The sequence below is a fragment of the Erpetoichthys calabaricus genome, chromosome 5 (assembly GCF_900747795.2).
Source record: "Erpetoichthys calabaricus chromosome 5, fErpCal1.3, whole genome shotgun sequence".
Lineage (NCBI taxonomy): Eukaryota > Metazoa > Chordata > Cladistia > Polypteriformes > Polypteridae > Erpetoichthys > Erpetoichthys calabaricus.
This window is the reverse complement of record NC_041398.2, coordinates 196,040,274-196,067,522: the sequence shown is the minus strand read 5'-3', so window position 1 is coordinate 196,067,522 and position 27,249 is coordinate 196,040,274. Positions and strand designations below refer to the sequence as shown.

Sequence of the window (27,249 nt, the reverse complement as noted above, 5' to 3'; positions counted from 1 at the left end):
GGTAGCAGTTGCGAGCCGCGATCTGCGGTGTCTGCGTTTCTCACTTAAGTGCACAGGTGGGAAACTGCCCACATCCATGATTGTTCCTGTGGCTGATGGGCTGCAGCTGCCATGTCCTCCCCGCATATATAGAGAAGCGCGAGCCGGTTAAGGGGGAGAAGAAGTAAAAGAAAAGAGAGGAGAGAGAACGGAGGTTGCAGAGGCAGGCAGGCAGGCAGGCAGCGGAAGTCGGTGCGGGAGAGCGAGTGCAGGCTCGCGTGTAGCTGAACAGTGAGCTGAACAGGCGAGCCAAACAGCTGAAGCAGGACGGTGTAGAGAAGGTCAGCTGCATTAAGAGTGTCTCGCCTGTTGCAGAGCCCGCAGGTGAGACGCTAACAGAGAAGAAGCACCGGGGATTGTCATCTGTTTTTTAAAGACTGCATCCTTTTGACGTTTTAACCTCGTGTTAAAGGATTGTTATTCTTGTGTATTTTAAACCTCCACTTCACAACTGTTTTAAGGATTATTTATTTAAAGATTTATTGAATGCTCTACTGCACTTTGGACACCTGTTTTGATTCTTTTAATAATCAGTTATATTATTTACCAGTGTTATTTATTAAAGGTAGACTACAGTATATATAATTTATCAGTGTTATTTGTTAGGAAAATTGATTTTTATGTTAATATATTTGGGGTGCGGAACGGATTAACTGGATTTCCATTATTTTCAATGGGGAAGTTTGTTCTAGATACGAGAAATTCGCTATACAAGCTCAGTGCTGGAATGAATTAAACTCGTATCTAGAGGTTCCACTGTAAGTGCATTGTTGTGCTTCTAATTAACTTCCTTTGAATTAATTTTAATTGATTTGTTTTTTCAAGATTTGTTCCACTGAATCGCTTCATTTCTTTCCTTAAATGGCACCCAATCAGAAATGAAATGTGAAGTGAGCGAGCCAACCGAAGACCAGCTAAGTCAGGGCCTCAAACTCCAACCAATTTCACTCCAACCAGTTGCTTAATTAGACTCTGATTCTTGTCGTTAATTAAACACGTTCTTTAATTCCATGGTTTATTGCTGCTATCATTTTGCAATGTCATACAGTTCCGAAATTGTTGATTTTCTCTTTTCTAAGAGCACTGTTACAATGTTTTGGCAGCCTGAGCAGATCAGCATTCCTGACACCTTCATCTTCCTTTATTTTCAGATATTGTATGATGGACACAGTTTGCTGGTCATGTTTTGGTTCATTTTGTATCTCATTGTTGTTTGACTGCTAATTAAGGAAAAAGAAACAAGAGGTCTGAGTCTTTAAGAGCAAGTCAAATAAAATTAATTCAAAAGAAGTTAATTAGGAGCAAAAACAGGTCACTGATTTAGAAAAGGGTTAGAATGAAAACCTGCAGCCACTGGGGCCCTCCAGGACCGGAGTTGGGGACCCCTGCTCTAAACCCTGTTATCATTCTCTGCACCCCTTAGTACAATTACAAATATTACATTTTCACATTGCTTCACTTTCAGTTATAATAAGGTGTCAAGAAAGGCATGCAGCCGTAAAAATCACACCGATACCTATGAAACATCGACCCCACATTAAAGCGGTGAAACATCTTGAAATAAAGTGTTGTCAATAATGAAAGATAAGTCATAAACAGAATGTGTTCTTTACAAAGTAATTGTTTATTCACAGACTGCACAAAACACACATTTTCACATCAGAAAGTAGACAATCAGGGTTTTCAGTGCTCTCACAGTCTCTCATTATTTCACTCCTCCAGCTCCATCAAGTATGTGCCAACTCCCTTAAGAGGCAAGTGAGACTTTATAGTAGCAACTTAAAAACAGATTTATGTTAAGATAATTGTATTGATTTGTTCTTATAAGTAACATATATCTGTGTTTGACAACATTAAAAGCGTGAAACAGACCCCTATTTTGCATCAGTGGCAGTATTATTTCATTTATTGATTATCGACAGGGTGGGTTGACTTCACCTCAAAAAACAAAATGACGATGTGTGTCAGAGCTGCAGAATTTCTGCTCTGAGTCCTTAGGAATTGTGTTTAAAAATTCATACAGCAGGTATCCATATTCATGCATCAGAATGGAGCCAGAATGAACACATAATTGGAGTTTTACTGGGGGTGGGGAGAACAATAAAAATAATTACATTTCACAACCATATTACTACATTTAAAACGTTCAAGCTATGAAAAACTACTCAAGTACCCTTAATATTTAAATGGCAGTAAAAGTTTTTTTTGTCTACTCAATATTATTTAGGCAAAATACTTTATTTTTTAAACAAGTTAGAAAATGTGCCCATAGCATAACATTCTGTTAACTGTTTAATAGTTGCAGTTTTTTTACTTCACCATAGAGTCCGAGAACAAACTCATTTTTGTTAACTAAATATTCCGTAACAGGGGTGTGTGTAACATGTGACAGAGGTTTGCTCAGACTGCCGCCCTACTGTTTGTATGGGTGGCACATTCACAAGCACCGCAAACACCTCTGCAGCCATTTCAGTAGCACAGACGGACTACAGGAGCGGCTGTCTGACAATATAAAAGAAGAAAATAAACAAATTTAGAAGCCAAAGTGACCTCTCTCTAGCTAAATATGAAACAGTAAAGTCTGTTTAAGGCAGGGATCATCACTCACAGTCCTGGAGGGCCGCCATGGCTGCATGTTTTCATTCCGACACTCTTTGCTGATAATGAGACTTGGTATTTTACTGTATGGCTTGTTAGTGCTTTCATTATTCTGAGACAAATGTTAATTACACTGTAGAATTTCCTTTTCTGAGAACATCATCCTTATGTTTTGTGGGCTGGAGCAGATTTACACTTCACAGTCCTCCCCTTTCTTCTGTCATTCATTTATGAACATTTTATTAACACAGAATCTTCATGATGCACATTCGCTGTTGTAAATGGAAATTAACTGGAGAGCTGGTGATTTCCCTGTTATCTGAATTTTGTTATTAGCTGAGACTGGTTAAGGAAACACAAAACAATTGCAACATAAATGTAGCTGCTTAAGACTATCCATCCATCCATCCATAAGAATGTTAGTACATAATAATAAAGTTAACTAAAATTAAGCCTAATAAACATCAGCAGCAAATAAATGTGCTCTAATGAAGAAAATGGCTGAGGTGAATACCTACAAGGACCATAAGTTTACATTTGTCTTGGGTGAAAGAAAGCAGAAACAAGCAATCGAGTTAAATACCAAGTCTCATTATCTATCAGCTAGGTCTGGCTTCTAATCAGGAAACTGGTTCGAATGAAAACCTGCTGCCAGTTTGGCCCACCAGGACCATGTGTGACTAGCCCTGGTTTGAAGGATAAATGATGTACAAGAGACACTTGTTTAGAGCAGGATGGATTTAGTGATTTTTTCATTCAATATTAACATATTTACGTTTAGAAAAATGTTTGAGGGAGAAAAGTACCATTTATTGGAGATTTATTTTAATAACCGTGCATCCATGGGGGGCAGGCCCTCCACGGCCACCCCTTTAACTCCACCAGTGGATTAAAGCTGAGGGTTGTTGAAGTCTACAAAAAGGAAACCAAGGCTGCTTAAGTAGGTTTTGGACTTGGAAAATTAAAGGATGAATAAAAAATACAAAGGGATGCAAGGTAACGACTAAGGAGACTTTACTTTAAATGTTGTGTATCCTGAGGCTGTATGCCATTTGTTTGTTATCTATGTTTTTGGATACATACTCTTCTATTAATTGTATGATAGTTTACTATTAATAGTTTGTTAATAGTAACAGGTCTATCTTTATGAAAGATTTTTGTTTTCTTCTGCAAAAATTAAATTTTTCATCTTTACCACTTTCCCTTCTCTATATATTTGATGTTTGTGACAATATATATACAGTTAAGCATAACTTCTTTAGGCTCCTGAGTCTCATTTTTCAGTTCACAGCAACTCAAGGGCCACTTAAATATTTTTTTTAAATCTTTGGGTAGCACAAGTGGCACAGCAGCTAATAAGACACTTGTCAGCTCTAAAGAGCCTGGTCACTGTGTGGAAGTTGCACATTTTCCCAGTGTCCTTGGTTTCTTACTACATTTCAAGCATTTGTGTCTTAGATGAACCTTGAATGAGTGCGCTTAGCTTTATGAAGCCACGTCTAGATGTGGTTAATGATATCCACTGATGCTGCTCAGGTAGACTTCAGCATTCCATGGCATTATACCAATTTTAAAAAATGGATAAATAGGTGGAATTAGATGCATTCCATCAAAGTATCCACACGTTTGATTACGTCAGTGCAGTGTACTTTCATTGTTACTTTCCCTATATTTTGTTTTTATTTTTTGCTTGCATTTATTGAACACATTTTATTTAAAATATTTTGTCTATCATATATTATATTTATACATATATATTTTTTCAGTTTTATTCCATTTTAGAATGTGACCAACCTAGAACACTTGGACTCTAGAACTTAAAGCCACCTTAAAGTATATTTTTTGTGTTTTTACATATATTACATGTTGTTTCTTTGTTAATGATTCAACACAAAGTTTTGTATTTATATTGAATTTTGTTTTTTCATACTTTGTTTGTAATTATTGCATATAAAGCTGAACTCTTCAATGGGAATATGCTCAATAAGGATGTTTTTAATTAAATTGCATTAGCACAGACCTGGAAATATGAGGAGCAGCACCTGAACTCCACTAGAGGAATGAAGAATGTTCATTTATTATACCAAATCTACTATTATATTTTTGCTGGTTTATGTTTTCTGATTTCTGATATGGCTTCTTATTTCATTATTTTTAGAGGGCTACGAGGTGCATTTATAGAGTGTGCCTAAAGACCTCAGGATACACATCATCAGTGTCTGACTAAGCACTTGATGGCAACTGTTGGCACAAGAAATGGCCGTGTTATAACTGATGAGCTGGTCATATTTTCTAATACACATAAAAATACAGTGTATGGTTCTGGAAATGGAAGTTTAATATTTGAAATGAACAGTCAGAAAATTGTAGTTATTACTGTCAAAATGTTAATGGTAATTTGCAGGTAAAATGTTTTTATTTTAAGGGATTCTTACTTTTAAACAATTTTTAAAATCTATGTTTTTTTCTCCACACAATTTTAAATAAATTAAAAAAATGTTTACAGCTAATTAGAAAAAAAGTATGCCTCCTCCCAACTGAGATTGTATACTGTAGTTCAATTCATTATATACGTCAGTAACTTGTGGGTCAAAGTATTGTGCTACTGGTATGAGGATGATCAACTTTAGACATTCCTTTCACATTTTGCTATTATAGTACTGCCATCAAGACTTAATAATTACACAAACCAATTAGTTCCTATTTAGACTAAGCAAAAGAAACCTAAATTTACCATCCATCTCTATCTAAATGAATAGCTTTCATCATCATATTCTAATTCATCATCATCATCTTCATCCAAAAGTCCATATTTAAATTTACGGTAAACAGTGCCATCCTGCCCCATGTATACGATGTCATCTTCATCATCATCATCATCTTCTTCCTCCTTCTCAGGGTCATGATACTCAATCACGTGATCCCCACGGTATGCACTGCTTGGTTTGGTGGACTCGTACGATTTTTCACTATTGGTCAGTTTCTCATAGCCTGATTTCACTTTCTGCTGCTTTTTAGATCTTGACGTCAAAAACAAAAATATGGCAGCTCCGGTTCCCAGAATCAAAAAGATTGCAGATGTAATAAAGAGAGCTGGTTTACCGGCATATTCAGCATGTTGTAGAATAATGCGAGGTCTCACAAGACACTCCTCTAAGGTGAAAAAGAAACAGACAATTATTAGATTTGGAGATTTTAAGGTAGTTTTTGTTATAATGCTACTAACATAGAAACAAATTCTAATCTGAAATATCTGTAACCAACCAAAAAGATATTGGCACACAATTTATTCTGAGTCAGTCCCACCCAATTACAATTTAACATTGCATAACACTCTCAAAACCTTTTATTCCAATGCAGATGCACAGAAACCCATCCTAGCAGCACTGGGTACAGGACAGCACAGAGACCTAGCAAAGACCCCCTCAGTCTATCACAAGGGTGTCAGCTACAAATAATTCAGAATTTCAAAGTGTGATCAAAAATTAAATCAAAACTGGAATTTTTTCTTTTTTCTTTTTAAAATTGGGAAGGTATGAATTAGAGGTCGCCTGTTTTGATGGAGGGCCAACTGGCACCACAAGTGCCGGTAATTTAATATCAGGCTGTAAGTGCCATTGCCAGTGGCATGGGATCACCAGTAACAGTGGCTGCTATGCCCCAAGACAGTTGTTGGAGTCCTAAAAGTAATTTACTCCTGGTACCCAGATATAAATTATCAGTAATGGACCATGGGGGAGATGAGATAAAACAGAGTAAGGGACCCCAAACCCATAGGTGGCATCAATCACTGAATGGCTTGCCAGAACCTCTTTGGGGATGCACTAATATAATTCTCTAGGGCCTCACCAAACATTTCTACATATATATCCATTGCCTTGACCACGTAATTGGTAAGCAAACCATAAAAAAGTACATGCTCTTTATTTAATAATAATTAAAAAATAAATTTAGGGAATATAACGGTGGAAAACTACAAGGAACTAGCCAAGGAGCTTCTCTCTTCCTACCTAGCACTTGGGTGCAACATGTCTTAAAAAACTCAATCTCCTACACTCATTTGGATTTTTTCCAAACAAGAACTTGAAAATTGTCTCTGATGAACACGGGGAGAGGACATTACTCAAATGGAGAGAAAATGATAGTGGAAAGAGGAATGAGACCATGTTAACAGAAATCTGTTAGTCATTCCAACATGAAACACCTTCAGAGGATTATAAGAAAAAACACCAAGTGACTGCTTTTTGAAAGCAATAATATTTAAAACAATTATATGTGTAATTCATAACTCTGTTCAAGTTTAACTATTTATTTAAAAAATATTTTGCATTTTTTTGTCTAAAATAATGTTTTGGTTTTTTTTTTCATTTCAAACCTTCATTTACATAAGACTGGGTGGGGAAGAGCTTATCCATTGCTTTCTTTTTTTTTACTGGATTAGTGAATTAGTGAAGGACACAAAAACCTCCTTTGTGCGGTGCTACCTTGTGTCTCACTGCAGTTACAGCAGTCCTCAAGCTCCTGCACATCTGAAGCGCAGCAATGCAGACAGCGGTGTTCCTCAAGAGAAATCAAGGTGCTTGGAGGGCATACGGTGCAGTTGTTTGGTCCATCTCCTTTGCATTCAATGCAGCTTTCATGACATTGGACACATAGCAATTCAGGCTCCTGGTGACAAACAGGCAAGAATAAATGAAAGTTTTTAATATCTCTATATATAATCTTCATTTGGATCTTGATCTTTGTTTGTCTGCGAATGAATTAGAAGAAGAAGCACTAGATGGCAGTAGAGAGACAGCTAAAACATAGGCATTGCATTAAGAATCTCCTCCAGGCTTATACTACTGAAGACTGTAGTACTCCAGTCACACCTCAAAACACAGACATTCAAACTAAATAAATTGTTGTGCTTTAAATTAACTAATCTTTATATATAATCTTCATTTGGATCTTGATCTTTGTCCGCGAATTCCACGCATGCGTAGACCACCTTCCAGTTTAGTACATTGTTGTTACTCACGGATGTCAACAATGTGCCGGAATAACGAAAGGGGTGGTGGACAGTGTTACGCTGGTTAGCTCCTGAGGCCTGGTTAGAGAATGAAAATGCCGAAGATAAAAGGTACGTGCCTACGTAACATATGAATGAAAGAAAGACAGTGAGTAAAATGAATGACAACGTAACAGCACGTTCCGGAAATTATTATTGTTACGTTGTAGCCGGCGAGTGCTGCGCGTCTCACAGTTGTACCGTGGCTTGCTCACATGTCAGTGAAGTGATCCCTATTTATGCTTTAAAGAGCCTGGATACCTATGTGTCCCCCTTTTATAACCATTGCTCCGTGTATATTGCCTTACTCTTTGGATTGCCACAAAGCAACCTGCGAGATTGGAGAAAGGTTGAGAAGAGATCGTGAGAGGAAACGACAGCGTCATGAAAATGAGACGGACTGTGAACGGAGAGAAGCAGAAATGCTCCTACACCACCACATAATTACTATTCGGACAGTGATTCCGAGTAGGTCGTTCCTATCGAATCAATGTCCAAGGGTTTTCTTTTGTAATTTTGTTTCCCTTATAAAAAATCATAATGCTGTGCGACGAAGGGCCCAGTTCACGACTGGCAGCCGCGTTTAAACAGGGAGCCCTTCACAGACAACTTTAACACGCGCAACGTAGTTGGGCACACATGGCTAGTTGATAATATACAGTACAATATAGAGTACAGTCTATATAGTGGCAAATATATACATCTTTCTTTGTAATGCAGGGAGTCATTCAAGAGGCATCCTAAATGTGCATTTCTTTAAGATATATTATGATTTTTTGCTTTTATTATATTGTAGTTTTACATTTTAAAATAAAAAAATGACTTTGTTGTAATGTATTTCATTATTTTATTTTACTGACGTTATTACGCAAAATATCCTGCATATCACTGACTGGTTTGAGACAAATGTGAAGGAACTCATTCAGCCCTTAAACCACAGGATTTCCATGAAAATTTTTCTAGAAGTGAAAGTCAAACTAGGTTCAGCAGAAATTAAGCAAAAATGAGCTAATAAAATAAACAAGAAAACACAGATTATATGTAATAAAAGGACCTTTGTGTTAGAAACCATTTGAAAAAAGCAAATCTTTGATGGAATGCTGCTCTAAATTGTATTTGTATGCCCTGCTTTGTGCTCCAATTAGTATTAGCTATCACTATTTAAAAGTAATCCAGTTGTCCATAAATTACTTAGAATAAGAAACCAATACAGGACACATTTTAAAGCAGATTTTTATTTGTTGCTCTGTGGTATAGCAGGTCCACGGCTCAGAAAAAAATTAAATAAATAATCGCTGCACTCACAGCTTAAAGAAGGGGCATGGTAATGTGGCCGGAGCAGTTCTCGGACACTACGTGATGCAGGCGTTTCCTTGCTTAAGTGCACAGGTGGGAAATCGTCCGTATGCATAATTGATGCCAGGAGCTGCTAATCGCCACACCTGTGCCATGTCCCCAATATATATAGTAGGAGTGCGGAAGGGAAAAAGAAAAAAGGACTGGAGTCAACGTAGGTTAGGAGGAGGAAGATTGGCATGGCTGGAGAAGTAAAGAGCCGGTGCGAGATAGAGAGAGTGTGAGCAATCGTGAGCAGACTTGCTGGTATTTTGTAGGCAGCTGGAAGGAGAGCCCCCTGGAAAGAGTGTTTGGCTGACACTCGGTGGGAATGAAGGAAGCAGTCGCTCCAGATGAGCGATCAAGGACCTGGAGTGACCCAGAAGGTGGTTGGCTCGCCGCATAAGGCCACGGTAGGCAGCGGGAGTCAGAAAGGCTTAGAGTGAACCCCAGCATGAGCGCCCTGGCCGTTGAAGAACCTAAGTCTCAGTCTGACGGAGTAAGGGACTAAAAGGCAACCAGACGTGAAGAAGGACTCCCCTGGTGTATAGCCTGGATGGGAGAAGCAAGGGAGCCACCAGTAGAACGCACCGAGCTTCGTTTTAAAGGACTGCTTCTAGCTGTAGTATTTTAACCTCGTTTTTATGGATTTATTCATTGGATTTTGACCTCCACCTTTTCACTGGTTTTTAATGCATTATTTATTTAATGACTTTTAGAGGCACTGCACTATTTATTTTGAACACTGTTTTTGGTTTTGCTGTTTTCAAATAAAAGCACTGTCTGCACTTTGTAACTTTCTCCTTGCTTTGTTGGTGTTCTCATTGTCCAGCTCATCCGGTGACATTACCAACGGTGTTGGGTTCAAGAGCTCCCAAAAAGGAGATGGGAGCATTGGAGTAGAACCCACATCATCACATGCTCCTATACTCAATTAACGCCTTCTCATACTGACTTTTAAAAAAACTTCAGACTATGACACTTACAGATCTTTATGTATTTACATCTAATGAACAATTGTGCACTAAATTTAACTCTCCAGCTACACACATTTGTACCTCAGATTTGAAATTTTGTTAAAAGGAGCCTCCTCAGCTTTCCACATCTCACACCTATATCTATCCGAGAGGCTATACTGGTTAGTCTTGATGAAGGACTCAGACAGCATTTCAAAAATATATAAAAGAAGTTTCAAAGAATTTACCTTTCAACAATCCTAGGGAATGATAGAAAAGGGACCTTTCAATTAGCATCTCAGAAAAGGAGTGGAACTCAGCCATACATAGAAAACACTCAATCCTAGATGTGTCAAGCATTCCATAATTCAACTAAAGGTCTTTCATCGATCACATTTATCTTGTTTAAAATGATCTCAAAACATCTTCTCAATGGATAATTTGCCTTTCATTAACAGCTAGCTGGAAGATCCAACATATAAGGTTTTTGGAGGGTCATTGAAAATGCAGACTGTTGTTGTGACCAGTTGATTAATTAGCTCTACATTCTTTTGGCAGATTAACTCCATCAACTAAAGACACTGTTATGTTTAAAACACAATACATTTCAAAGAAATTAAGCAAAACATCTAGTAAGCCCTTGTAAATGTATTTTATTTATTGGAATGATTTATCCTCAAACTACCAGTATGAATGAACCACATATCATAACTTGCATTATACAAATAAAAATGACAGCAGCATACTTTACCTCAACAGCTGCATATTCTCCAGCTAGGCATTTGGACTCACAGATTCCTTGCACAAATGTAAAACCATCATAGCAAGCAGAACAAGCAAGTGCGCCTTTAGCTGCAATGAAATAAAATAAAAACATGTTGCCTAAAACTTCGATACCTTTAGCAGTTAAGCAACAACCTCTAAATGAATAAAACTAATTATTAGTATTGTAACTTGAGTGTTGCCATGCATAACAGGATATCTTCTATTCCAAACTGAAAAGCCAAACTTGGAAATGACTATCATTTTGACGGGTACTGTGGATAACTCTTCATGAGGCAGAGAAAAGGCTTAACTGAACTTTTAATCATGTAAAGGTATTCATACAAACCTGAAAATCTCCATGATTAAAATAATCATGCAAGTCTTTACAAAAAGTTTAAAAGGAAAAACTTAATAACAAATAATATAACACAGATGTCTACCTCCCTTTTCCAGGTTCCATATCCTCAAGGTTACCAATTTCAAGACTTATATGCAATACTTATCAGCAATAAAAAATCAATTATTACTTTTCACCAAATGCTCCCAACACCTTACACCTTAACTCCTAACGTTAATAACAATGCTGAAACAATTGAAAGAGAGTGCATTTGCAAAATATTACTTCACTATTTTATAACTCAGCATTACATTTGAAACAAAAGACATAAACTATCAAATGACTGAATAATAACCTTTGTATTTTAGTCCTTATATTTAGTGTTTGGTTTAGAGGCAGCTCCATATCTGCTGTGGTATACACATGTTGAGCTCTGAGTTTGGTCTGCCTCTAGAGTTAGTGTCTGTGGTAGATGTATGTCCGGTGTTTGCCATATTTTTGCAGGTTGAACCATGACTTGATCCTGGTCCAGAACTGACTGTGGCTGAGGATCTGACACTTTTCAACAATGCCCTGGAAGTCAATATGAGTGACGTGTCTAGGTTTATTACAAAGAAAGAGGAACCAAGGGGAGACAGATATAGGCTCTGACGCAGACCCTGAGGTGAATGGCAATACTGTTGAGTAAAGGACCTGGCTAGTGCCTTCTGCATCTCACAGCAGCCAAGCAAGCAGCATGGACTCCTCACATCCACCATACAAAACAAAAGTACAAATCAACTTATCATTTTTGCTAACAAGTCCAATACCAATACCAACAGGGTATGAGCCACACAATTCTTCTGAATCAAAGAGAATGAAAAAAATGAAAATTGTGCTGGTTATGAATATGAAAGAAGTGAAGGAGGGTTTAAACTGAAAAAATAAAAGATCTGAGTGAAACAATGGAGGAGTTAAACAGAAATGAAATATTTAGTTAAACGTTACAAGCAAAAATGGAAAAACAGGAGTGTAAAATGGATAGTATTCATGACCAGTTTGACAATGTGACATACAAACTAAAATTGCTGACTGAACAATTGAAACAGATGGTAACTGTGACAGATGAGTGCCTAGGCATAAAAGAAAATGAAGCAAGAAATTATGGAATTAACCTAATAGATTCTGAAGTCAGAACCAAAACAAAGAACGTGAAAGTACCTGCAATTCCTGAAATTTTAGAACGTCGAAATCCTAGTAAATTTTAATTTTACAGGACTTAAATACATACAAGAAAATAAAAATCACCACATCACACTACATTCTAAACAAAATGCTTATTCTCTTAAACGATAATTTTTCAAATTGATTAAAATATTAGAAAACCAGCTGAAAACTTCAATAATGCACATCATTATGTTAAACCTCTTTTAAAAGATGTTTTATAGTTATAACAAGAGTCACAACTAAAAGGGACAACTAAAAGGGAGGAAAATGTAAGATTTCCTAGACTTTGAGGAGTTCCATTGCCCACTCAAAGACACTCTTACTTAGTAATATCTATGTCCCTGTTGATCAGGAATTGCACTAAAGGACTGATTAACTTCCCTACATTTTGTGTTTTTTTTCCTATGATTGCTAAAAATTACTGTGGATGTCACACTTGTAACGGCCAGAATTAACATTCAAGACCTCCTTCCAGCTGTGGTCATATTGTTGAAAATGCATTATTAGTAGAACTTCTAAAAGTACACCCTTCACCACCACATGTTTTACACTTACCATTACAGGTCTGACACGTTGGGTGACATCTCACACATGTCATATCCACATTGTTTTTATAATAACCTTCTGGGCAGGTGTGGTAGCACCTCTTCTGGTATTCCAGTAAGTAGAAGTTGTTCTGGCAGGTGATACAATCCACATGCTCACTTCCTGTGCAATCTTTACAGCTTGGGTCACACACCGCACAGGATCCAGAAGAAATATTTGCATAGAACCTAAAAGATACATTTAGATCAAAATGTTTTAAATTTGTTTAAAACAGAAATGCATTTTGTGAAAAAAACTAACATTCACTGGAAAATATTCTGAGGTATGGAGTTAAAGCAAATATCCCTAAAATATAATAATTGCTATTGCTTTTAAGTTTTGAATAAGGTAAGATTTCCATTAATTACTGATGAATTCTTCTCGAATTCCTACTAAGTTAACTTATATTTTAATTTTCTTACAATCTACTTTGTTTATATTCCTTTTCACTGTATACTGGTGCTTGCTGTAAGAGCTGAAGTTTTCTATTGAGGAGGCCAAACTGATTGATTGTGATGCCCAGCTTGAATGCTGCTGGCATTACTTCCATCCAACCGGACATGGATAGTCATGAACCAATATGGACTAGGGTGAATGAAGACACATTACAACAAGAGTAGGTGCAAAGTGAATTGTGCTTTTTCTTCCAAACAGAGCAGCATTCAAAAACTAAGTGCAGTACAGTCACTTCAATAATGAGTCAAAAATTCTTGATAAAGACAGTGTTAGTTAAGGTTAAAATGAGTCACAAAATAATCCAAAAATGGTTAAAGTCAAAGTTTAGAATACACAATCAGGATCTGTCCATTTAAAACAAATCATGAGCCTCTGTCCTCCTTCCATCACCTCACCTCCTCTGCTAACCCTTCAAGGCCTGCAGGAGCAGCAGGAGACTCCCTACAGCAAGCGTGATCAATCATTAACTGGTTTGCGTTACCATCACCATCCCTCAGTGTCTACAGGGACCTTTCAAGCCCCACTCCCTTCTCTCACCACCATCTCTTGGCGTTCATGACCAACTGCTCCGAGATGGCTTGCTCCTGCTCCTCTGCAGCATTCAGCAGGACTTGACCCTAACCCCAGTGTGTCACTGGTCTTCGTCCCCAGCTGCCATGCCTCTTCTCAACAGCACTAGCTCTGCTTTTTCCTTCTGTTCCTCTTTCCTTTCCTCATCTTTGATTTTACCCTGGACTTACTTTATCACTCTTCTAGAATAATTTCTTGTTCCCCTCTCTATCCTACTCAGGATCTTTTTAACCTCTGCGGCTTTAGGTGTGTTCCTCCTAACAAACCATAGAATGTCAAAGAGGAAACTTAGGTGATCATACCTTAATGTGCAAACATAACCAGCCAATTTCCTCATTAACAATTTGAGGGCTGTGCAGCTGACTACACCCAGGAAGCCTGAGCTGCACTGTTTTCATTTAAAAACTCACACACTGTCATTAACCCCTTTGTTATTTCACCTTTGTTGTGTTGCAGCAGCACACAAATTGCAAATAGATGAGGCCTTCAAAAAGATCCACAAAATACTGGCCAGAATCCTAATAGATCTGGCCCCAGGAAAATGGGAGGCTTAAGGCCTTGATTAGGCTTCAAAATGGAAGCTTTAAATTACAAAAGCATAGCAAAGAGTCTCAAAAAACACAATGTTCTTCTGCAGGAGAAACCATAAAAACTCTGGTGGGGGTAGAGAAAAGTCCACAAGAATCTATATGAAATTGAAGATTTATTAACGAAAAATGTAAATAACGATGCCCTTTGGTTGGCTGTTTCTGCGTTGCGCCCGGTGCCGGCTGGGATTAGCTCCAGTAGACCCCCGTGACCCTGTGTTAGGATATAGCGGGTTGGATAATGACTGACTGACTGTAAATAACGAACAAAAGAGCAGAAAGAGGCAAAAAAAAGGAATTGCCTGAAATGTAATCCTCAGCAAACAGAGCCCCAAAACTACAGTTCAATAATCAGAGTCCTTAAAAACAGCAAAAAATAATAAAAAAGCAATAAACAATTATAATAGTTCATAATACTCAGAAGAAACCAAACCACCTTTGCCAGAGCGCATACAATGTACAGCAGAGGGACTGCATATCTCATCAGCCTTTAAAGAGCTGGGAGCAGTCCCTCAGTGGAGACTGACAGGTGACCCTGCCTCTTGGGGAACCACCACAAAACATATAAAGAACATAAAGACATTTAAAGAAACTACATAAATATTATTAAACATAACAAAACAATAATAAATGAAGCATATTGACTAAATGACAAATGGACATAACACTATTAATGGCAATATTCATAATAAATAATTAAAATTAAAAAATGAAGAAAAAAGACAAAACACTTAAGCCAGGTAAGGAACCCTGGCTAAAACATAACAACCACAATGGTCAATTGCTTAATTGACTAATTCTCCTTTAATCCCTGGTCTCACTTTAGGAAACACCAATTTAGCAAAGTACATGGAACCAATTTTCAGATATCCTCTTCCAATTTCTGTGCATAAAGCTTCTTTACACCCAACATTCTGATGCACCATTTTAAATTTAATATTGTAAAGAATATTCCCCCCCCCACACACACTGCCCCCTGCCATTTTCTTAACCTTCTTATTTCAAATTCAGTTACCACTGGATATTATGGATACATCGCGTTCAGAAACCAGGAGAAATGCCTAAAGAAATCTTTCTTTCAGGCACCTTTCAAACTTACCCAGGTTTGCACTCTTTTACACACTCTCCGCCTTGTTTAAAGAGCTCCTCTTTACAGGTGAGGCACTGAGAACTGTATTTTCCCTTACAGGTCTCACAGCTGCCGTGACAAGGAACACAGTGACGTCTGTCTGGATCGCTGTGAAATCCACGTGGGCACTGAGTGATGCAGCTTTTGTCTGCAGGTATAGCAATGACAAAGAAATGTTATACACTTTAACTGAAGAAAACAGTCTTTCATATTAGCATGCTGCAATTAATGGCATGTACAATATAGTAGATGGTAAAAAATAAGTGCAGGTTTGCACATACTGTATGTTTTCCTTTCTAGTCCAGTCATTACTGTTTTTTTAAACTGGGGTCAGGTCAAGTTGGGGGGCGTGCACTGGTACAGCACATTGCCACACCCACCACACGATGAAACAGCTCGGGATCCTGGTTAGCAACCCCCCAGGCAGACACTCAGTCCAGTCCCACCTCCCAGAAATGACGATCTATTTGCTACAGCCAGGTGTTACATGGGTGTCCCCTTGGCCTGGTCCAGCTACTCGGGTCCTCAACAATGAGGATCCTATGAGCCAGACCACCCACGGGGAATTGTGCCACATGGCTGTAGTGCTGGAACTGACGCTCCCTCACAATGCAGGTAACGTGCCTTATTGGGGACTCCGTGAGCAACCACTCATTCAACACAAAGTCAAACCAATGTTACCCAAGGATTGTCTGAAGAGACACAGTACTGAAGGAGTCCAATCGTCATTTCAGGTCACTGGATAGCGTCCACATCACGCAACCATATAGCAAAACAGGAAGCATCAGGACTCTAAATCTCGGACCATTGTCCTTTTGCAAAGATATCGTGAGAGACCCCATGACCCCGCCCAACACCCAGTCCATGCAAGCATTGAACAGAGTAGGAGCAAGAACATGCCCCTGATGAATCCTAGAATCAACTGGGAAAAATGCTGAGGTTCTGCCTCCACCCTGCACAGCACTCACAGTACCAGTGTACAGGCTGGGCAAGATATCCAGCAATTTTGGGGGGATCCCGCGATGTCTCAAGATGTCCCACAGGGAAGCTTGGGATCAACTGAGTTTAACGCTTTGTGAAAATCAGTAAAGGCCGCAAAGATACTCTGCTGATATTCGCATTTGTGCTCCACAAGAACCCTCAGTGCCAGGATGTGGTTAATGCTAGACTTCTTAGGAGTAAAACCAGACTGCTCTGGTCACTGGTAAGTGAGCAAGTCATCACGGATCCTATTGAGGATGATCTTAGCAAGGACCTTACCCAGCACTGAGAGCAGTGTTATCCCAGGCAATTGCTCTTCCCTTTCCAGATTGGGACGACAAGTGTTATTTTCCAGTCAGTTAGGATGATGCCAGTCTACCAAATGGAAGCAAAGATTGCTTGCAATGCAAGAAGGAGAGCCTTACCACCAGCCTGGAGAAGTTCACTCCAGATACCACAGATCCCTGCAGCCTTCCCTAAAACTCAGCTGGTTCACCAGCTGTGCAATCTCAGTGAGACCTGGTGGTTCACATCTATTTGGGGGATCAGCCTCAAGAACCATGTACTCAGAGATGTCCAACGTCCTAGCTGTAGGATCAGCTTTATACAGCTGCTGAAAGAGCCAGCCCAGCTGGTCACAATTGCAGCCTCATCTGTAAGGACCATTCTATCACCACCCTGACTGTGACTCTCCCAGGAACAGATTTGGATGTGCGCAATGCTTCAGTTCCTGTGTAAGCAGGATGTGGGCCACCAAACCATAGATGGTGTGTCAATTGCTCACAGATTCCTCTAACAAAACATCCTGTTCAACCAGCAATGGTAAAACACAGGCATGTTCTCAATGCATTTAGTTGTCATTCTATGCTTGTATAATAACAGATTCAACAGGGTTAGATGACTGTCAAATGGTAATGAAAAATGTTGTATTCACATGTTTTGGAAATTGTGGTGGATTACCATGTGTGACAAACACATTTCCATTTCATTTAGTTTTTTTTTTTAAGTTTTGAGGGAAATGAAAGCTGTATAAATAGAGATTAAAGATTACGCTGATTTTTTTTTAGCATCTGAAATTAAAACGAAAATGAAGTGCATTAAAACTGATTTGTATTTATGCTGCTGCAATATGATCAGATAATGACAGCCTTGCCAAACCTAATTTTTAAAATGTTGTACAAGTGTGAAGTGTGAGGTGTCACAACAACTTGGCAAATTAGCATAAAAATTACCTTTGCATTATGCTAATTGGAACTATTACTTGGAAACATATTCTCACGAAAATTCCCACTAAGGAGTTTGTATTTTGGATATTTCTTGTACAAAGTGATCGCAGGAGGAGAAACTACGGGAGGCTGCAAAGTCATTCTAAACATGACTCAATATCAGAGCATCTGTTCTCCAATTTTTTTTAAAAAGGAAGATATTATTATTAAATGGAGAAGTGCAAAAAATGCATTCAAATGATGTCTCTAAGGCACTAAGCTAGAACTGTCTTGTCCAAAAGGACAAAACTTGTTTTTATCACCAGAGAAGAGGAATAAAGGACACACCTGTAAGAAGAGTTGTTATACTGGGCAAGATTTGTAATGAAAGGAAGAAAAACTGAGACACCAAAAACAAAATTCAAGGCAAAAAATTGAAAGCAAAAGTTTCTAAAACTACATAGGATTATGAACTCCAACTAAATGGCATGATGCAAGGTTTGTGTTTTGTATTATATTCAAAACCTTGGATGTTAGTTAATACACTCTTCCATGTTAAATAATTTCCATGCCCTGATGTCAGATGCATTGTTGAAGTCTGGTATAGTGCATGGTAATGGACCCCATCACAATAAATAATATGGGAGCGACTAAGAGAAATAAATAAAAAAAAACAAGATAGTGCTGCAAAACAACAGCAAAAAAAATTAACAGAATTAAACAAAATAATAACTATAATGTAACTGAAAGAAAATAAGCCTAAAACGTAAAAACTTGCTACAGTTTTTCAAACAACAAAATAGGCAGAGACCTCTTTACTTGCTGATGCATGGTGATTCACCATTATCAACATTTTTATGTACACCTCAGAAGGAAAACAACAGCAGTAGGTAGTAGTTTTGTATAGTTGAGTATGTTTTCAGAAACTGTGCATAACTCTTCTTGGGTTATAGATTATGGCAGGCCAGGAGATTAGGAAAAGTTCAGCTCTTAAAGGGTGCCCTGAAAGATGATACTCATCTGGTCTGTGGCAAGCTGTCCTTGTCTTATAATCTGCTATTTCAGAGATCATTAATATAACAGACCCCTAAGCAATTCCGCATCTCTTGACCAACTACACCTAAACTGCCAGATGGTATGAATTCTTCTCAAACCTGTTTCACTACAGACACATAGAAGTAAATAAATGAAGGCTATCACATAGGAATTAGCAAAGAAATACAAAATAGTCCTATTGTAGTAATACCTTCAGCATGTTATCAAAAATGTAATCCACCCTGATAAGCAGTATTATGGTTAAATATCAGTTTCTTTTTTTATGTTCTGGAATAAGCAAGAAACACACTTTGCAAAAATGTGGTTAGTAATTAAGTGTCACATAACTCTATAAATGATTGAGTGTATTAGAGATAAACAGGTTTGCTTGAAGTGGGCTGGTGTGCACTGGTACGACATACTGGCGGTATTCTGTTTTTCACTGTGTTGTACCAGCAGTACATGACTGCTTACTGGAATCTCCCATTTGAAACCTCTAGAAGTCTACCACCATGTTGTGATGAAATGTCTATCATCGTAATCAAAACTCCATGGGGGACAACTAAGATTCATTGGGAGGAAGACTGAAAACCTGACACAACACAGAGTACTGATACTTATATGTTTAAACTACAGGAACTGTAAAAGAAGGACTTCCATCCATCCATCCATTATCCAACCCACTATATCCTATATCCTATCCTATAGGGTCACGGAGGTCTGCAGGAGCCAATCCCAGCCAACACAGGGCGCAAGGCAGGAAACAAACCCCAGGCAGGGTGCCAGCCCATCGCAGGGCTCACACACACCAAGCACACACTAGGGACAATTTAGAATCACCAGTCCACCTAACCTGCATGTCTTTGGACTCTGGGAGGAAACCGGAGCACCCGGAGGAAACCCACGCAGACATGGGGACCTGGGAAGTGAACCCAGGTCTCCTTACTGCGAGGCAGCAGTGCTACCACTGCACCGCCCTAAAAGAAGGACTTAAATAATATAAAAAAAAAAACATCATTAGCATATATAATACACTAATCTATTACTAAAGCAACACATTTTCTGGCTTATATTTTCTTTCTCTTTTTGGTCTCTCTTAGAACCAAATGACTTCTCATAGTCATGGCACACAAACTGTAAACAGGGGATTTCCTTATTACTTTTTAAAGGTATACATTTATCTTTACTTTTTAAAAGTATCACATGAACAGTATTAATAAGCATAAATGACCACAGCGTTTCTCAACCTTTAAGTTTTTGCGACCTGAGTTTTCATAACAGTTTTAATTGCGCCCCCCTAACATTCTTTTGAAAGGAGCCCACTAATATCAATTTGTTCTTATTTAATTAATGATATATCATAGATGCATATTTTATTATACCTATTTAACTTTTATCGACATTTATCTAACTCTATATTTATTTTTCTAGTATCAGAATGTAGTTTAAGTTAATTTGTTCTGGTTTCAATAGATGTATTTTTCATATTTTCGATTCTTGCTTTCTTTTTTCACATCTTCGCGCTCCCTTTTTTGTTTTTCAAGGTTAACCCCTTTCTTCTTTGTCTTCAAGATGAACGCTTTCTAATAAACCTAATATAAAAATACGCTGCTATCTTCAGCTATTTTTATATAGCTTTATATGAAGCCACATAAAGGCATTCCTATTTTTTTTTTAACCTCAATATTAGCTATTTGGGCCTGTCCACATGTATTGTGTTTATTTTAACAACAACAACAACAACATTTATTTATATAGCACTTTTTCATACAAAAAGTAGCTCAAAGTGCTTTACATAATGAAGAAAATAAAAATAAAAGACAAAATAAGAATTTAAAATAAGACAACATTAGTTAACATAGAAAAGGAGTAAGGTCCGATGGCCAGGGTGGACAGAAAAAACAAAAAAAAACTCCAGAAAGCTGGAGAAAAAAATAAAATCTGTAGGGGTTCCAGGCCACGAGACCACCCAGTCCCCTCTGGGCATTCTACCTAACATAAATGAAACAGTCCTCTTTGTATTTAGGGTTCTCACGGAGTCACTTGATGCTGATGGTCATACAGACTTCTGGCTTTTAATCCATCCATCATTGTTGGAACATCATGGTGCTTTTGAGTAGATGGTGGTGGCGCAAACATCATCATACATCAAATATTAATAGGGTGTGTCTTTATATTAAGATGCCTTTTAAATAATGCACACATTGCTAAAGTATGTTTTCATATCGGTCATGTTTCCCCAACTTTTATGTCATTGCACAGCATTTATAAGACAATGTGCATAATGTTTCATTATAATTGGCAGAGATGAGTGCAATTAATGTACTGAGTGCGTTTACATACACAGAATCAGGATAAGGTAAGTCACTCGGTTAAAGCAGAAACCTGTTATTTTTGAAAACTGACGTTTACATGCGAGAGTCCATCAATGGAGTTCTTTCTTGGCAAAACACTCTGACATCATTAAGCTGCGCAGAAAAGGATTCTCCATCAACAGACATGAATCTGAAAACAAACATGGAGCCTGTGTCTCCTGAGCAGTGTGGGGAATGTAGCTTAGTTAAATTACTCATTACAAAAAAGTAACTGAATAAGAGCTGTTGATTAATCGCCGTTAACGTGTGCGATTAATACATTAAAAATTTCTTTGATTTCATTTTTTAAGACAGCCCCTAAATGTTTTAATTTAATTCGGTCAATTTGACCATGCCTCATGCTTAATGAAAGAGTGCCAAATGAATCCATCCCTATTAATGGTGCCTGATTGTTTCCCTATGTTATTTCTTCATAATGGTCTTCATCCACACAAACCAGTAGAGTCATCCCTTCTCCCTTATAATATGGGGTCATTCTGTATTGGAACATAAAATAAGGCACACAATTTGCCCCATATTTTTGTGTGCATTGTTTCATATATACACTAACTCTTCAAAGTGCAGAGAATAACATGAGGACAATTAAAATCAGACCAATTATACAAGCGGAGTGAATGATTTTCATTTCTATGTCACTGTAATATTGCAGACAAGCACTGGATGCTCCGTGAAATTGTGTTTCAGCGTCATCCTTGCCATTATGCTGACTTCTCATACTGACAGTAAAAAAGAAAAAGAAGTCACCTTGCGTAGTATAGTGGAACATCCAGAACAAGATGCTACACACAATGAAATCTGTTAATGCAAGTCTCCCCTCTTAAGAAGTAAGAGGCTGTCGAGGTATAGGTCTGAGTGTGAGACAGAATGTCAGTGGGTCAGCACTGTCCCTGGTAGCGAATATGTTTGCCGTGGAGCTTTTATTGGTCGTCCTAGGAGAGATATCTGACCTGAAACAGCACAGCACATTTTTGAGCAGCTAGAGTGCAGATAACACAAAGTGGAATCGTTTGATTCCTTCTACCTCACTCACACTCCTGTTACACAGACATTGTATGTTGTTGTTTAATTAATTGTATGTTACCTAATGCAGCCTACATTATAACCTACAGTAGCCTATATTATACTGTAGCCAATAAAACTAGACAATAATCAGTGCAAATTGATCGTGCTAAAATTTCCACCCATTTGTGGTGAAGAGTAAGATATTACAATTCATATATGACACATTCTATGACAACGTGCAACTTAAAACATCTAAATAAATAACCCTACCAGATAAATATTTACAAGTTTTATTCAGTCTATCCTTTGTTATTAAAAACCTAATCTATAGATATTTTCAATCTAATCAATGACTCCTCCTGTCCAGGTAATACCTGCAGAGCTGACTTGTGTGTACCACACAGTTTAAGCACAACCGGAGCTATAGCAGTGTTGATTGTCCACAAATGCTGATCAATGATTTTAGGTTTTTGTTTTTCTAATATTTAATTGTTTGTGTATTTGTTAGTGCTTTTGACATGTTGTCCAGTAATATAGCATGGCCATTGGTTCTCTTACACAAACCTGTTCAATAAACTATCCATCCATCCATCCATTTTCCAACCCGCTGAATCCGAACACAGGGTCACGGGTCAATAAACTAACTGAAATAATTTAATATGCACAGGTATGTGACTATTAAAACTGTTTTTTTTTTTATTAAAAATGAATCACTGAGTAAATTCTGCCTTATATAAACAGTAGCAATAATAGTCCATAGTAGCCAGTGTGATGTTCTATGCTGCAGTCTCCTGGAGAAGCAACCTGAGCACAAAAGAAGCACAATGACTGAACAAACTTATCAGGAAAGCCTGCACCATCCCAGGGGGAAATCTGGACACACTAGAAGGTGTTGTGGAAAAGGAGACGGTGGCAAAATTGGATGCCATCATGAAAAATCCCCCCCATAAGGCGCTCTCTTGAAGAACTTTTAGCCACAACCTGATTCCACCACAGTGTGCTTTTCTGCCCTCTGCTATCAGGCAATTCAATGCTTCCGCCCGATGTACTTGTTAAGTTTATTTATTTTTCGATTGATTGTTTGATTGATCTGCGGTGGGTTGGCACCCTGCCCGGGATTGGTTCCTGCCTTGTGCCCTGTGTTGGCTGGGATTGGCTCCAGCAGACCCCCGTGACCCTGTGCTCGGATTTAGCGGGTTGGAAAATGGATGGATGGATGGATGGATGTTTGATTGATTGGCTGTATTATCTGTCCTGAGAGTCTGTATTCTTATTTTTTATGTTTCTGCTGCTGTATGTATTTCAATTTCCCCATGGGATTAATCCAGTTTTATTAAATCTATTCTAGAAAATTATTAATATTCTTGAAGGAAATACAATAAATTGCAATGAATATGCAGTTAGTTTTGATTATAAATTTTAATCGTTCTGTTGATCATGATTATATGTTTTAGTTGAACAGCAGCCCTAAATTAATCATGTTATATAGTTACTTATTATAAAATGTAATGCATAAACAAAGTGTTACATTTGCATTACTTTTTCTTCCTTTGTCTGAAAAACTGCACATTTGAATGGCCAGCACCTGCTATTAAATACCAAGCCAAGATATGAAACTGACCCAAAACACAGCCAAGTATGATAAATGTCTTGTGTTTTATAAATATGTTTAGTACTTCATGTAATGTGAAGTAAATAACATCTATCTCCTCTTTACATCCTAGACCTCAGTCCTTGATAATTTGGCCACTGCATCACCCAGTCACAGCATATCTATAGCAAACAGCTGAAACTTTAATAATACAGTATGTTTATCTTACTGGATTGTCATGCAGGACACTCTGTGCTGTGCAATATTTTTACTTCAATGTAAATTAAGTATTGCATTAGGTTACTTGTAACTTTAAAGTGTAATCAGACTACTCAATGCATTTTACTTTGAATGTGTTACCCTGCTGCTGTCGAGATTGTGCTGCTGAACTAAGTATTGTAGGTTCAGCTCATCAACACAAGTCTAGCAATTTCTGAAATGTTGAGACCAATTATTTCAACCAGGAGAAGGATTAATGCGATTGTCCAGGCATTTGCCTCAGGAAATTGATCTCTGTGGACGCTTACACAGTTTTCTTCACAAGGCTGATGGAAGCGAGTGCAAAGCTAACAGAGTGCATCGAACATGTGCAGACTACAAAATCCTTAACTGTGACCTGGTTAAGGGTTTACATGGCCAAATAACCAGATTATTTTCAGAGAAATCTATTCTGTTAACCTGTTTCCTCAACCACCAATAGCCTAATTTCTCTAAGCCATTTTACATGGCATTTCAGAAACCAGGTTTCTGTGAATAACCCAGATATTAAAGCACATGTAAATGTAACGACTGTTGTGCTGGCTTTGTAATAATTCAGTGTTTAGACAATATTTCAATTAATTTGAAACCTCTGTGACTGACGTGATACTTAAAGCATATGTAGTGTTCCTGTGTTTTGTTTTTTTTGACCCTTCTCTCTTTTCCACAACAAGGAATCTCGGCATCCTTATTTGAGTCTCATTTTCAAATTGTTAATTGATTTCTCTTTCAGTATACCACTCTGATGTTTAATTGATTGCTGATAAGTCATTGCAAACTATGACCTTTCTTTTTTACTTTAATGTTTGATCAAGTAGTTTTCTTTCCCTCCATTATTATATTAATGCCCATTCATTTCTAACTATTTTCTTTTTAATATTCATCAAAACTATTTCCTTTCATATTGTGGGTTCATTGTAAATAACATAGCACTAACCTGTAGCTAAACTATTCATGAAACACATCCGTTTTTAGTTGAGATCCTCCTGTATATAGTGAGTGTTGGGATAATCAAAGCCTTACCTTTTAGTCTTATCTTTTTTCCTTTCTGCCTATTTTAAGAATACCAATGGCCAAAGTATATAACTTTTTTTGGACCTTTTATTGAATTTATTAAAAGCATATACCATTCCATTCAATCAAGTCCAACTTAACAAAACTGAATTTAAATCAACTCCCACCCATATGAAAGAGAGGAAGGCCAATAGCCAGAGCAAAACTGTTCAGAGTAGTAAAGAGAGAAAAGAGTCTTTTCCACCAATATAAATGCTTATTCTAAAATGTTATTAATTAGTTCCTGCCAGGTTTTAAAAAAGATCCTCTAAGTGACAATTAGATTTTTTTCCAATTTCAAATAGTATATAACATCAGTTACCCAGCGACTTGAAAGAGGTGGGTTAGGATTCTTCCACTTGAGCAAGACAACTCTATGTGCTAACAGTGAAGTAAAGGCAATCACAGTTTGTTTGTCCTTCTCCATTTTAAGCCCATCTGGGAGTCCACCAAACACAGCTTTTAGTAGATTAGGAGGGATTGGGACACCAAGGCTGTCTGAAAGGCATTTAAAGATTTTTTGTCCAGAATTATGTTAATTTGGTAAACACCCAAAACATGTGACTCAGTGAGGCTGGAGCTTGATTGCAACATTCACTGGTTGGGTCTTGTCCTGGAAACATTTTAGACCATTAAAGATAAATGTTCTTGATAAAAGATTTTAAGTTGAATAATTGATTGTTTTGCACATATGGAGCTACAGTGAATTCTGGGCATGGCTGCCTTCCATTCCTTTTCTGAAATGTTAAAATGTTGAGTAAGAGATCCTTTTCCCACTGAACTCTGAGATTTTTAAAAGGAAGGGACTTTAAAATGTTTTATATATTTTAGAAATGCTGTCTGAGTCCCCAAGACTGATCAATATCTCTTCTGGAATAGAAATAGGTGGGAGGTGAGGAAAATTGGGCGTTGCAGGGTTGCTTTTTGAATGTTTGGATTTTTCGAAAAGATTTGTTAGTGTATAGTGGGATATTTTGAAATAGGAACAGAAGCTTCATGTTTGAATATTTGTCCATGTTTTCCAGTTTGAATTTGAATGCCCCATGTTAATCCAGACCCCTGTATTACCATAAACTCTACCTTGAAAACATGAAAAATATAAAAAGATAAAATGGCAAGTCAAATTCCATTTATCTTTCAATGCAATTTAGTTTTTTCTTATGTATTATAATATGTCTATTTTTAGATATCCTAAATGCATTTTCAAGTATCTTATAAATAACATCCTGGTTACACTGAGACATCTGAAATACTTTTTAAGGTATCTTTAAATAACATCTTGTGCAGTCTGAGACAGGTCACGTTCTTTTTGAGATATTTTAAAATAACTTTGTGAAACTCTCCATACTGAAAATGCAATTTTAGGTACCTAAAATTACTTTTTGTAAACTTTCTGGTTTTCAAAAGGATATCCTGATAAGATATCACAAAATCCACTTGAGATGTTTTCAGGTCCATAAAAAAGGTATTTAATATCTTCTTTTTCTTTGGCTGCTCCTGTTAGGAGTTGCCACAGCGGATCATTTTCTTCCATATCTTTCTGACCTCTGCATCTTGTTCTGTTAAACCCATCGCCTGCATGTCCTCTCTCACCACATCCATAAACCTTCTCTTAGGCTTTCCTCTTTTCCTCTGGCCTGGCAGCTCTATCTTTAACATCCTTTTCCCAATATACTTAGCATCTCTCCTCTGCACATGTCCAAACCAATACAATCTCGACACTCTGACTTTGTCTTCCAACCATCCAACTTGAGCTGACCCTCTAATGTAGTCATAATATAGTACTTTAAAATGCAGTGGAAAATAAGATATCTAGAAATTCATGTCCGATATTCCAAATTGGTCTTAATGATATTTCAGAACACCTCAAGATGTAATCAGAATATATTAAAATGCATTCCAGTTTTCTGCCTTGACTTATGCTTCAGATACCTAATACATTTTTATATCTCAAAATTAATTTACCAATATCATGAAATCACCTTCTCCTCCATTTCTAACATGACATTTTAAAATGTTTCTCAAAGTATCTCTAATTTCATTTCAAAACACTGAAAATGCCTTTCAAGATATATTTAAAAAAACATGTATTTCAAGCTATCTAAATGTCTTTTTGAGATATTCAAAATACAGTTA

General features: G+C 37.5%; 1 protein-coding gene across 1 annotated transcript in view; it reads right to left on the bottom strand.

Moving 5' to 3' along the window:
* Window positions 1-1,649: 1,649 nt before the first annotated feature.
* pcsk5b (proprotein convertase subtilisin/kexin type 5b) overlaps window positions 1,650-27,249 on the bottom strand; it is a 522,800-nt gene continuing 497,200 nt past the window's right edge. Inside the window, exons 33-37 of the mRNA XM_028802364.2 lie at window positions 15,584-15,761; window positions 12,842-13,059; window positions 10,730-10,830; window positions 7,122-7,305; window positions 1,650-5,790 (exon numbers count right to left, since the gene is read on the bottom strand). Of these exons, the coding sequence (XP_028658197.2) occupies window positions 5,381-5,790; window positions 7,122-7,305; window positions 10,730-10,830; window positions 12,842-13,059; window positions 15,584-15,761 (1,091 nt within the window). The 3' untranslated portion in view covers window positions 1,650-5,380. The remainder of the gene's footprint in view (window positions 5,791-7,121; window positions 7,306-10,729; window positions 10,831-12,841; window positions 13,060-15,583; window positions 15,762-27,249) is intronic.